This window comes from Panthera onca, chromosome E2 (assembly GCF_046562875.1).
Source record: "Panthera onca isolate mPanOnc1 chromosome E2, mPanOnc1 haplotype 2, whole genome shotgun sequence".
Lineage (NCBI taxonomy): Eukaryota > Metazoa > Chordata > Mammalia > Carnivora > Felidae > Panthera > Panthera onca.
The window spans coordinates 49,166,930-49,179,499 of record NC_138353.1 but is presented as its reverse complement, the minus strand read 5'-3'; the positions used below and the strand labels follow the sequence as shown (position 1 = coordinate 49,179,499).

General features: G+C 46.1%; 1 protein-coding gene across 4 annotated transcripts in view; it reads left to right on the top strand.

The window, feature by feature from the left end:
- The first annotated feature begins 6,081 nt into the window (after positions 1–6,081).
- WDR59 (WD repeat domain 59) overlaps positions 6,082–12,570 on the top strand; it is an 86,101-nt gene continuing 79,612 nt past the window's right edge. For 2 of the 4 annotated variants that reach the window (XM_078438986.1, XM_078438985.1), the window contains exon 1: positions 6,082–6,254. In XM_078438986.1, coding sequence (XP_078295112.1) covers positions 6,201–6,254 — 54 coding nt within the window. In that variant the 5' untranslated portion in view covers positions 6,082–6,200. The remainder of the gene's footprint in view (positions 6,255–12,570) is intronic. The other 2 variants (XM_078438988.1, XM_078438987.1) reach the window with 1 other exon arrangement.

Below are 12,570 nucleotides of genomic sequence, written 5' to 3'. Positions count from 1 at the left end.
GGCGATGCCCTTGTTATCTCCTTGCGCACTTATTAAATAACACATTTCCTTTTAAATTAAAATATTAAAACACAGAGCAGGGAAAGTGCTTCATTCAGTAGCTTGACTCTACCCTTTCCATCTTAGGGAGAGTGACTCATGGCATAACAACAGGCATCCACGGAGACCTGCAGCCTCAGATTAGTTTCGTTTTGTCATTTGTTGCGTGGAGAGTCCAGTATGGGTTTTGCTGCAAGTTTCTCCTGTGGGTTCCTGGTTTAGAGTTAATGCGTCCGGGGACGTGTCAAGTCATTTCGGATGCTCTCAATGCAAGGATACCAGATGCAGAAATGGCCCCAGCTAGATTTGGGACTCGTGTGTTACTATTTTTTATCTTCATGCTCTCACTGACCCTGGGTGAGCCGCTTCCTGGCTCTCCTTCAGCTGTGAAACAGGGTTAATAAACCACTGACCCACCTACCAGAACTGTCAGGAGAAAGGGCTGATAACATTGGGGTTGCCAAAGCCCGCAAATGCCAGTGCATAACACTGCTGCAAAGCCCCAGTTTCAAACATCTCCGGAAGAATGTAAGTCTGGGAGGTTCCTGAAAGGTTCAGAAAATGAAGGAAATAGCTTGCTGGGGCCTGCTCCTGGGAAGCCTTAGGAAACCTGTGGCCTCCTTCCTCTCTGTCTCCATGAGCCATGGCTTTGGAGGGAGCCCCCAGCACCTTCTCTGGCGGGGTGCAGGATAAGTGTCTCCCAGTAAGAAATTTCCTCCCAGACCTCTCAGAGCTCTTTACATTTTTATTATTTTGCTTGAAAGGGAAACCTCAGAGAAGCCAGGGTAATAGGCAACCAAATGCACACAGCGAGGAGCAGGAGCATGTGTGCACGTCCACAAATATTTGTTGATTGATGGAGAGGAAAATTACTAGTGGGGCTCAGGGCAGGATTTCAAGATTCCCAGATGTAAAGGGACTGAGGGGTCGGCTAACTCCACATTCTGCAGAAAAGGAAGCACGGGACTAGAAAGATAAAGGGTCTGAGCTCAAACTCACAAGGCTAGTTGCTGATAACAGCCAGACAAAGCCCTGGATTTCTGCGTTGACCACGTACCCTGCCTTCCTGTGGTGTGGCTAGCAAGTGACCCTCTGAAAAGACCTTGCTTGGTGATAAGAGCCCTGTGTCCTGGTCAGCAAGCTGAGATCTACTTGACGAGGGACCCCCAACTGTCTCCCAGTCTCTGATTCAGACAGGACATTCATATGCGGATCTCAAAGGCACACAGCAGTCAAGAAGCAGCCAGAGAGCTCTAGATTTAGCTCCAGAGTCCCCCACTCTTTTTGTGATGACAGCGTGGATGGGAGTCAGAAAAAGGAAGGGCCCCAGGGGGCAGTATGAAAGTTTCTCAGGCTCATGCTCCCTCTCTCTGGGTGGGCTCATTCGGTTAAGCCTCCCACTTTGGCTCAGGTCATGATTTCATGGTTTGTGGGTTTGAGCCCCGTGTTGGGCTCTGTGCTGACAGCTCAGAGCCTGGAGCCTGCTTCGGATTCTGTGTCTCCCTCTCTCTCTCCGTCCCTCTTTTCCACCCGCTCACTCTCAAAAATAAATAAACATTAAAAAAAATTTTTTTTTTAATTCTACCGGGGCTTTTTTTCACATTAAGAAAGAAGACATTGAGAGAACAGAGGGCACCAAGGACTTGGAACCCAAAGTACTTTCTGTGCCTACAAATCATGACCAGCAGGTTTTGAGAACTAGACACATGTGAACTAAAGAGGCGGGGGTGGAGAAGGGTTGCAGAAGTGCTCAGGGCAATTGTAAGGCAATCCTACCAGTTCTAGTAGGAAATATTACCATGCTACATATAGACAGAAAGCTTTGGAATACCTATATCTCTATCTCTACCTGTATCTCTTTATCCAAAATAAAATTCAAATGCCCAAGCAGGGCCTTCCTCACCAGCCCTTTCCAGCTTTTCCAGCTGTACTTCTTGCTACAACCTGCCACATACCCTAAGTTGTAGCTATACCTGACTATTTGCTAATCATTTATTTAGCACCTATTTATTGAGCACCTACTATATCCAAAGCTACAGGCAAATAAACAAGACTATGGCACGTTAGATGAATGAATTCACTTATTCCTACGTGATGGCATGAGCGTGCCTAGGAGGTACTCTTTTTTTTTTAAGTTTATTTATTTATTTATTTTGAGAGACAGAGAGTGAGGGCAGGGCAGAGAGAGAGAGAGAGGGAGAGAGAGAATCCCAAGCAGGCTCCGTGCTCTCAGCCCAGAGCTGGATGAAGGGCTCTAACTCACGAACTGTGAAGTCACAACCTGAGCCAAAATCAAGAGCTAGAAGCTTAACCCACTGAGCCACCCAGGCGCCCAGAGAAAGTATTCTTTATCTTTCCTTCTCTCTGGCCTTGAACCTTGTTTGCAGTTTTTTCCCTTCCTGGCCTGGTGAGCTGAGGCCCTTCTCTCCAGAGCAGTCTTTGGCCTTTTCTGTGATAGAGATTTGGGAGGAAACTGGGAAGCAAGAAGAAAGGCCAAAGCGGGAGGGTGAAGGCCAGGGCTGGAGGAGTTTTTTGAGGGCTACAGTGTGTGAGAATAAGGAATAAATGGATAGGAAAGAAGGCAAAGGGTTTTAAGGAGAAGGAATGGTGATTCTGTGTCCCCTTGTGAGCGTAAAGAGTTACAAGTAAAGACCTTGAAATTACTTTTGGTTTCAGTTTCGCAGAAGGCATCCTTTTGACCTAGACAGTACTCTAGGGACATGACTTTATATGCTTTTCCCATTCTTGCACAAATATGGAGTGTCCTGTATGTGTAGTCACCATACAAGACTGAACGAAACAGATCTGGTCCCTCTCTTCCCGAAGCTTGAAAATATTAAATAAACAAATATTGAATTACAAATTGTGATGTGTATTTTGAAGGAAAAGAAAGAAGCAGAGCTTTGTGAGTGTTTTTTGGGGAATTCCTTTATCTTTGGAACACATCTCCCCTCTTCACACTTAAGGGTCTTTGTCCACACTTCCGGCGCTAAAATACTTCTTTTGATAGTGTATTCTATCAAAACGCTAATATTATACTGAAAAGCTTAAACGGCACCTTGTTCAGGATGCGGTGTCAGGTTTCTTATTTAGGCTGTCCTCTCCTGCCACGTTGCTTGCAAGTCTCATAAAACCCAATTCAGGGGTGCCTGGGTGGCTCACTGGGTTAAGCATTTGACTCCTGATTTGGGCTCTAGTCTTGATCTCACGGTTTGTGAGTTAGAGCCCTGCCTTGGGCTCCATGCTGAGAGCACAGAGCCTGCTTGGAATTCTCCCTGTCTCTCTCACTGCCTCTTCTCTATTAATGTGCGCGCTCTCTCTCTCTCTCTCTCTAAAAATAAAGAAGCATGAAAAAAATTCAGGGGGCACCTGGGTGGCTCAGTTAGTTGGGCGTTTGACTTTGGCTCTGGTCATAACTTCGGCCTGCACTGGGCTCTGTGCTGACAGCTCAGAGCCTGGAGCCTGCTTCGGATTCTGTGTCTCCCTCTCTCTCTGCCCCTCCCCCACTTACACTCTGTCTCTGTCTCTCTCTCTCTCTCTCAAAAATAAACATTAAAAAAAAATTCGGGGGGGCGCCTGGGTGGCTTAGTCGGTTGAGCATCCGACTTTGGCTCAGGTCATGATCTCACAGCTCGTGGGTTCGAGCCCCACATCGGGCTCTGTGCTGACACCTCGGAGCCTGGAGCCTGCTTCTGCTTCTGTGTCTCCCTCTCTCTCTGCCCCTCACCCACTCGCATTCTGTCTCTGTCTCTCTCAAAAATAAACATTAAAAAAAATAAAAAAAAAAATTGGGGCACCTGGGTGGCTCAGTTGGTTAGGAGTCTGACCTTGACTCAGGCCATGATCTCAAGGTTCACGTGTTCAAGCCCCATATGGAGCTCTCTGCTATCCTAATGGAACGTGCTTTAGATCCTCCGTCCCCTCCTCTCTTTGCCCCTACCCCTGTGTGTGTGTGTGTGTGTGTGTGTGTGTGTGTGTGTGTGTGTGTACAGGCACACGCACACGCATGCGCGTTCACTGTCTCTCTCTCAAAACTAATAAACACTAACAACAACAGCAACAACAATAATAGGGGCGCCTGAGTGGCTCAGAAGGTTGGATGTCTGACTCTTGATTTCAGCTCAGGTCATGATCTCGCGGTTCCTGGGATTCAGCCCCGCGTGGGGCTCCATGCTGTGAGCATGGAGCCTGCTTGGGATTCTCTCTCTACGTCTCTCTCTCTCTCTGTCTCTCTCTATCCCTCCCTCATGTGCTCACTCTCCCTCTCCCTCAAAATAAATAAAGTTAAGGAAAAAAAAAACCCACAACAAAAAACCCTATTTACTCTCCAAACTTTGTACCTGTTGTACTGTGACCAACTCTCCCACTTTGTCTGGACTGAAGGGATTCCTGGGCAAGTTGGTCACCCTAATTTGTTGATATTGTCAGTCTTCCCCATTATATCCAACACTCCAGAAGGAAAGGTGATCCTTCTTATCTCTATTCATGCCGGGACTTGTACCTAGAAATAGTGATAACATTAACAACAATAGTAGTTTACACCTGAGTGTTGACTACGTTCCTGGCCCTGTGGTTAACTCCTTACAAGAACCAAACAGAAGTAGGTCATTTCTCCTTTCTTTCTTTTGTTAATATATTTTTCCTTTCTTTCTTTTTTTTAAATATATCTTTTTAAATATATTTTTGAAAGAGGGACAGACAGAGCATGAGTGGGGGAGGGGCAGAGAGAGAGAGGGAGACACAGAATCGGAAGCAGGCTCCAGGCTCTGAGCCATCAGCACAGAGCCCGATGAGGGGCTCGAACTCACAGACTGTGAGATCATGACCGGAGCCGAAGTCAGATGCTTAACCGACTGAGCTACCCAGGCGCCCCCATTTCTCCTTTCTATAAAGAAATTGAAGCTAAGCCAGTCAAGCCGGGATTTGAGAGGGTGGGACGAAAGAAGAGCACCTAATCACCACTCACCATATCAGCACAGTGGTTCTCAAACTCTTTGTCAGGAGCTCTTCACACTCTTAAATATTATTAAGGACCCTCCCTACCAAACTTTCATGTGGGCTGTATCTACTGAAAGTAACTATTAGAAGTTAAAACCAAGGGATGCCTAGATGGCTCAGTTGGTTAAGCATCTTACTCTTGGTTTTGTCTGTGGTCGCGATCTTATGGTTTCGTGAGACAGAGCCACGCGTTGTAGAGCTCTACTCTGAAGGTGTGGAGCCTGCTGTAGATTCTCTCTCTGACCCTCCCTTGCTCATGCTCTCTCTCTCTCTCTCTCTCAAAATAAATAAATTAACATTAAAAAATTAAAACCAGGAATTTAACATATATTTTTTCATGATTTCACTTGAACATTAATGTGCATTATTATTGATACATTTTGTAAGTAAAAAATACCTGTTTCCTAAAACGAAAAAACTCTAGCGCGAAGAGTGGCAGATCTCTTTAATGTCTGGCTCAAGAGCAAACCTCTATTCTCACATCTGCTTATGTTGTTTACTATATATCACATAGCTTCTGGAAAGAAAGTGAAAAAGGCAAATAACTACCCTAGTACGATTATGAAAAATGTTTCACCTTTGGAGACCCCCTGGGGTCCCTGGTCACTTTGGTAGGCGCTGCTGTTTCCTATGAAAAAAAAATCGTGCCTTCGGACTTATCAATGCCTTTACTGGCGGCCTCAGGAGATGAGGTAAATCTTTGGTTTGCGCGAATGCCGGGTTTTGGTTCGCCGGGGCCCTACTGGGGTACACCCGCGAGGAGACAGGGAGGACAACACGCGCCTCCCCTCGCCAAATCCTAACTCGCAAGCTCTCCGCGAGTTACCCCCCGCGCCGCTCACCCTTGGACTACGACTCCCGGTAGAGCTTGCGACAGGGGGCGTGTACCCGCAGCTGCGGGGAGCGTGGGTCACTCAAGCCGAGGGACGCAAATGGAGGGGGCGTGTCTGTTTGGGGTAGGCGCCGTGACTCAATTGGAGGAGCCGAGGAGAGGGGGCGGAGCCTGCGTTTGGGTCAGCCAATGGTTTGAGGTCAGGCGGAAGAGGGGGACGGGGCGTGGCAGGGCTCCCTCGCGGGCTGCGTGGGGCTCACCGAGCCCGGGAACGCAGGTTTCGGGGGGGGTGGGAACGCGCAACCCTGGGGCCGGGCGGCTGCGTGCGGAGATGGCGGCGCGATGGAGCAGCGAGAACGTGGTGGTAGAGTTCCGCGACTCGCAGGTGAGCTGGGGGCCAAATGGAGCCTTCTGGGCATGCGCCCTCCGTGGTTCCCCTCCCCCACGTTGCCGAGTCCGTCTTGGGGGTGCCAAGGCTATCCTCTAGCCCCCTCTGGGGAATTAGGTTAGGGTTGACCCGGAGCTGTCAGACCCGAGCGGACGAGGGGAGCCTTGATGACCTTTGGGGGCGGTTGGGGCGATCGCGGATGGGGTATCGGGATTCCCCGCGGTGGTCCGGGTAGTAGGGTCGGCCTTGGGACACCGAAGCGCAAAGATTGAGCGCGAGTGACTGCTGAGGGAAGGCTTTCCCAGACCAGGGTGGTGAGGAGAGGATATGCTCCCCGAGGCCCCGGGACTCGAGGCTTAGTGACTTTGGGTGAGCCGCACAACTTCTCTGAGCCTCAGCTGCGTGGCCTTAACCTTGCCTCACAGGACTTTGGAGTGGATTCGATTAAAAGAAAAACAAGACTGCGTGTAAAGTGCCTGTTTCTGCAACTAAGCTTTTAAGTGGTTGCTGATGGTAGAATAGTGAAAGTATTATATACAGAGTAGGCGTGTGCGCTGCACGCATTGCTCGGGTTCGAATCCGGGCTGAGCCCTAGAATCCCGGCTTAGCCCTAGCCCTAGCCGGTCATTCCCCCTCAGTGCATGAGTTTTCTCACCTGTGAGAAGGTGCGAGTCGTTCCTACCTCCGTACGGTTGGCGTGAGAATTTTATATTTAGAATATGTGGCACAGTGACGGGCACGTGGTAAGCCTCCAGGAACAGGAACGTTAGCACTTACTAAAGAGATTTTTTTTACCGTTTTTCTATGTCGTGCCTTCCTAATGCCTGGCCTTGTGCTAAGCGACTTGTCTACATTTTCTTTTCCTAATTCATGAAAGAACCAAGATAAGTAGATGTTATCCGATATTATCCCCCTCCCCCCACCTCTTTTTTTCCCCAAAGGAGGAAGATGATCTCGGTTGGGTGATCTCAAGTGACTTGGCCAAGGCCTCCCATTATGTTGGCCAGATTGGCATTTGAATGCAGGCATCCGGCCCCAGGAATCTTGTTGGGTTCATTGCACTACTTTGCTTCGGTCTGTAGGAAGCTGTCATACAGTCATTCCACAATAAATATCCCATTTCCCTTACTCCATCACCCAGGACAGGGTCTTGGTGATTCTCCATTTATTCAACAAATATTTATTGACTACCTTCTGTGGGCCAGGCTTTCATTCACAGATTGATTCAACAGGAATTTATTGAGCCCTTGCCTGGGGCACAGCGCACACTGTATCAGTACTCAGGTGAATTATACTGAAGGGAACTCTGGATTACATCAAGGGGTGATGTGGTTTCTTCTTTCTAAAACTCCATCCCTTTTTTTTTTTTTTTTTGCCATAAAGATTAATGAGTGGAGGAGCCACCCACCGCTTTGCTCTGTGGTCCCCTCTGATACATAGCCCCCAGGGAGAATTTGAGCCTCAGCATTCGGATTAAAGGTTTCTGAGACATTTTGCACTGTCAGCACGGTGTCTTGGGAGGCCTGCTGTCCCCAAGGGAGGCGCCAGACTCCTAGGGAAAAAGAAGTGTACTCCTGTTGTCCTCCTTGCTAATTGCTTTCACGGGGACTAACAACAGAGTCGTGTATGGTACCTCTGAGCCTGCTAATTTGGAAGCTACTAATCTGCAAATGCTTTAATTCTCACTGAAACCCAGGTAGTCCCACCCCTCCTTCTCTATGGAGATGTAATTGAAGAGGCCTGCTGAGAGGGTGCTGACACATATATTAGGATGTATGAAGTAATATCAAATAATTAAATCTGAACAGCAGTTGTCATAGGAAGAGAACAAAGTAAATTGGGCAATTTAACTGCCTTGCGGGAGCTTCTCTTTTTCTTTTTATATTTTTCTATTTGGAAAGGTGCAACCTAGTTTGAATTAGCAGGGTTTTGTGGTTGTTTCTGGTGGCAATGGGGAGGGATCTGGACCCACTTTGTTAACTGTTTCATTCAGACAGAAAAAATCAAAACTCTTCATATTGTGTTTTTGAAAAGGAAAGCCAGAACAATAAACTTTTCAAAACACCCTGCCTCTTTTAAAAATAGTTTTTTAGGGGCACCTGGGTGGCTCAGTTGGTTGAGCATCTGACTGCGGCTCAGGTCATGATCTCATGGCTTGTGGGTTTGAACCCAGAGTTGTGGTCTGTGCTGACAGCTCAGAGCCTGGAGTCTGCTTCGGATTCTTTGTCTCCTCTTTCTCTGCCCCTCCTCTGTTTGCTCTCTCTGTCTCAAAAATAAACAAACATTAAAAAAAATTGTTTTTAAATTGTTTTTTAAAAACTTAAAGCATTTTGGTTTTTCAGAGAAAACCCCCAGCCTGAAAGGTGAAACTTTTTTCTTTCTTTAAAAGAATTGTTTGGAATTAAGATTTTTTTTCTTATTTAATGTTTATGTTTGAAAGAGAGAGAGAGAGAGTATGAGTGGGGTAGGGGTAGAGAGAGAGGGAGACACAGAATCTGAAGCAGGCTCCAGGCTCTGAATTGTCAGCACAGAGCCCCATGTGGGTTTCGAACTCAAGAACCATGAGATCAAGACCTAAGCTGAAGTCGGACCCTCAACCAGCTGAGCCACCCAGGTGCCCTGGAATTAAGTTCTTTATTGATGGTTTCTTTATTGATGGTAGTCTCTTTATGATATTCTTTTATTGAATTGTTAATTTTTATTTTTTACAGTTTTTATTTATTTATTTTGAGAGAGAGAACCCATGCACATGCGTAGTGCAGGTGGGGCGGGGGTGGGGGGGAAGAGAATCCCAAGCAGGCTCAGCACTGTCAGTGCCCAGTCCGATGTGGGGCTCGAACTCACAAACCATGAGCTGTGAGATCATGACCTGAGCTGAAATCGAGTGTCAGATGCTTAACGGCTGAGCCACCCAGGCGCTGCAGATGAAACTCTTTTTTCACATTTTCTACAAGAGTCATCCACTTTATAAAACAACGCCTTGAGATGTCCCTGTCACTGATCAGTAGTAAAGAACCTGTGGTGCTTGGCAACTGCTCCGAAGTGATCCCTGGAATCGATGAGTGTTAAGACTGTAAGAAAACTTAGAGATAACTTTGTAGAGCAACACCGTCCAGTAGAATTTTCTGTATTGATGGAAATGTGACCGTTGAGTACTTGAAATGGGGCTAGGGCAACCAAGAAATTGCATTTTTAATTTAATTAAAATTTAATTGACATTAAAATTTTTTTTTTTTAAATTTTATTCATCTTTGGGACAGAGAGAGACAGAGCATGAACGGGGGAGGGGCAGAGAGAGAGGGAGACACAGAATTGGAAGCAGGCTCCAGGCTCTGAGCCATCAGCCCAGAGCCCGACGCGGGGCTCGAACCCACGGACCGCGAGATCGTGACCTGAGCTGAAGTCGGACGCTTAACTGACTGAGCCACCCAGGTGCCCCAAATTAATTGACATTTAAATAGCCACTTGTAGCTAGTAGCTATGCTCTTGCATTGGAGATGAAATAGTTTCACTCTCAAAGACGTAAGATGGTGGAATGTGCAGTTCACAAGCTCTAAACCAATGGGAAGAGCAGAAACAGTTCAGAATAGGAGTTTGATGAAGACAGGAATCCAAACCCATGGCAACAGTTTGCCTAATGTCTCTGCTTTGGCAGCCATGAGGTGTCTAAAACTCAGTATTCCAAAGGAGTTGGACATACTCAGCACCACTTTCCCTGCATCCCGGCTTTTTGCTTCCTTCCACTTCATCTTCCGCAGAGCCCAGTGGTTTTTTTAAAGGCTTTTATTTTAGGGGCGCCTGGGTGGCTCAGTCGGTTGGGCGTCCGACTTCAGCTCAGGTCACGATCTCACGGTCCGTGAGTTTGAGACCCGCGTCGGGCTCTGGGCTGACGGCTCAGAGCCTGGAGCCTGCTTCCAATTCTGTGTCTCCCTCTCTCTCTGCCCCTCCCCCGTTCATGCTCTGTCTCTCTCTATCTCAAAAATAAATAAACGTTAAAAAAAAAATTTAAAAAAAAATAAAAAAAAAATAAAGGCTTTTATTTTATTTTGTTTAAAAAAAATTTTTTTAATGCTTTTTATTTTATTTTTGGAAGAGCGAGCGAGAGAGAAAGACAGAGCGTGAGCAGGGAAGGGGCAGAGGGAGACGGAGACACCGAATCCAAAGCAGGCTCCAGGCTCCGAGCTGTGAGCACAGAGCCTGACGCCAGGCTCGAACTCACGAACCTCAAGATCATGACCTGAGCTGAAGTCAGACGCTTAACCAACTGAGCCACCCAGGTGCCCTTAAAGGCTTTTTTTTTTTTTTTTTTAAGTTTATTTGTTTATTTTGAGAGAGAGAGAGTGTGTGTGCTCATGAACAGGAGAGGGGCAGAGAGAGAGGGAGACAGAGAATCCCAGGCAGGCTCCAAGTAATCAGCATGGGGCTCGTACTCACAAACCGTGAGATCATAACCTGTGCTGAAATCAAGTGTTAGATGCTTAACTTGCTGAGCCATCTAGGCTCCTCCCCCAGAGTGGTTTTTTTTTTAAAACCAAGTTTATTGAAGTATAGTTAATATACAATTCCCCCTTTTAAGTGTAAAATTTGTTGAGTTTGGCCACTGTACGTGGTCCTGTAGCCACCACCACAATTAAAATACAGAACCCCGCCACACAGTTCCCTGGTGCCCCTGTGTAGACAGTCATAGCACCGCCCTCTGGCAGCTGCTGAGGTGGTTTATGTAAGACAAGGATTGTACAGTGTGGAGCCCTTTAAACCTGGCCTGTCACCCTTGACCCAGTGCCTTTGACATTCATCTATGTTGGTTGTTAAGCATCCCAGTTAGTCTCCTTTTTTATTGCCCACCAGTAGTGTTCCAGTGTATGCAGAGGCCACAGTCTATCCATACACCTGTTGATGGATATTCAAGTTGTTACCACTTTTTGGCGATTATGGTTAAAGCTGTGATAAAATATCAAGGTGATTTTTTTAAAACCTTATTTTGTTCATATCCCTCCTTTGATGAAAATGCTTCAGTGACTTCCTATTGCATGGAGTGTAGAATATAAATTCCTTATTTTAGACTGTTTTGTGGGCTGGTCTCTGCCTACTTCTCAGATCGCATCTTGTACCACTTTCGCCCTCAGTCACTGTTTATTTTCATCTTTCACCGGCTGCTCCAGGGGGAGCACCGTGAGGGGTGCTTGGTATGCAGTAGCGCTCAATAAATATTTGTTGAGTTAATAAGTGTAAAAAAAATCAATTATGTTGATGAACACTTTTAACACGAATTCGGAAAAAAGGTGTTTAGATTTTCATAGTTTTAAAAATAAATTTTAGAGTAATTTTAGACTTACAGAAAAATTGGGAAGATAGTACAGAGAGTTCCCATATACCCTGCACCCATTTCCCCCTATTAAAAACCATCTTATACTCTGGGGTGCCTGGGTGGTTCAGTTGGTTAAGCCTCTGACTCTTGGTTTCAGCTCAGGTCATGATCTCTCAATTTGTGAGTTTGAGCGCTATATTCTTCTTCTTCTTTTTTTTTAATTTAACATTTGTGTTCACTCTTGTGCACATTTGTGCTCTCTCTAAAAATAGATAAAAACTTTAAAAATATTTACAAAAACATCCTATACTAGTATGGTATATTTTCTACAATTAACAAATCAATATTGATACTTAACTCGAATCCATACTTTACTCAGATTTCCTTAGTTTTCACCTAATGTCCTTTTTCTGTTCTGGGATTCTGTTCAGGACGCCACATTACATTTACATGCAACTCCTCAGGCTCCTTGGCTGTCACAGTTTCTCAGATGATGTCTTTGATGACTTTGACAGTGTTGAGGAATACCAGTCAGGTGTTTTGTAGAATATCCCTCAGTTTGGATTTGTCTGATGGTCTTTCTCGTGATTAGACTGGGCTTATGGGTTTCAGGGAGGGCCCTAGAGATAAAGTATCATTCTCATCACATCGTATCAACGGTACTTACTGTGAAAGTGACATATCGCTGTTGATGTTGACCTGGCTGGAGTAGTGCTTGTCAGGTTTGTCTACTATAAACTTACTCTTTTTGCCTTCTGTTTATACTACACTATTTGGAAAATCGTCTGTATATGCAGCCTAAGTTTGTTTATTTATTTTTAAATTAAAAAACATTTTTTTAATGTTTGTTTATTTTTGAGGGATAGAGACAGAGCGCAAGCAAGGGAGAGGCAGAGAGAGAGGGAGACACCGAATCGAAGCAGGCTCCAGGCTCTGAGCTGTCAGCACAGAGGCCGACACAGGGCCTGACCCCATGAACCGTGAGATCATGACCTGACCTGAAGT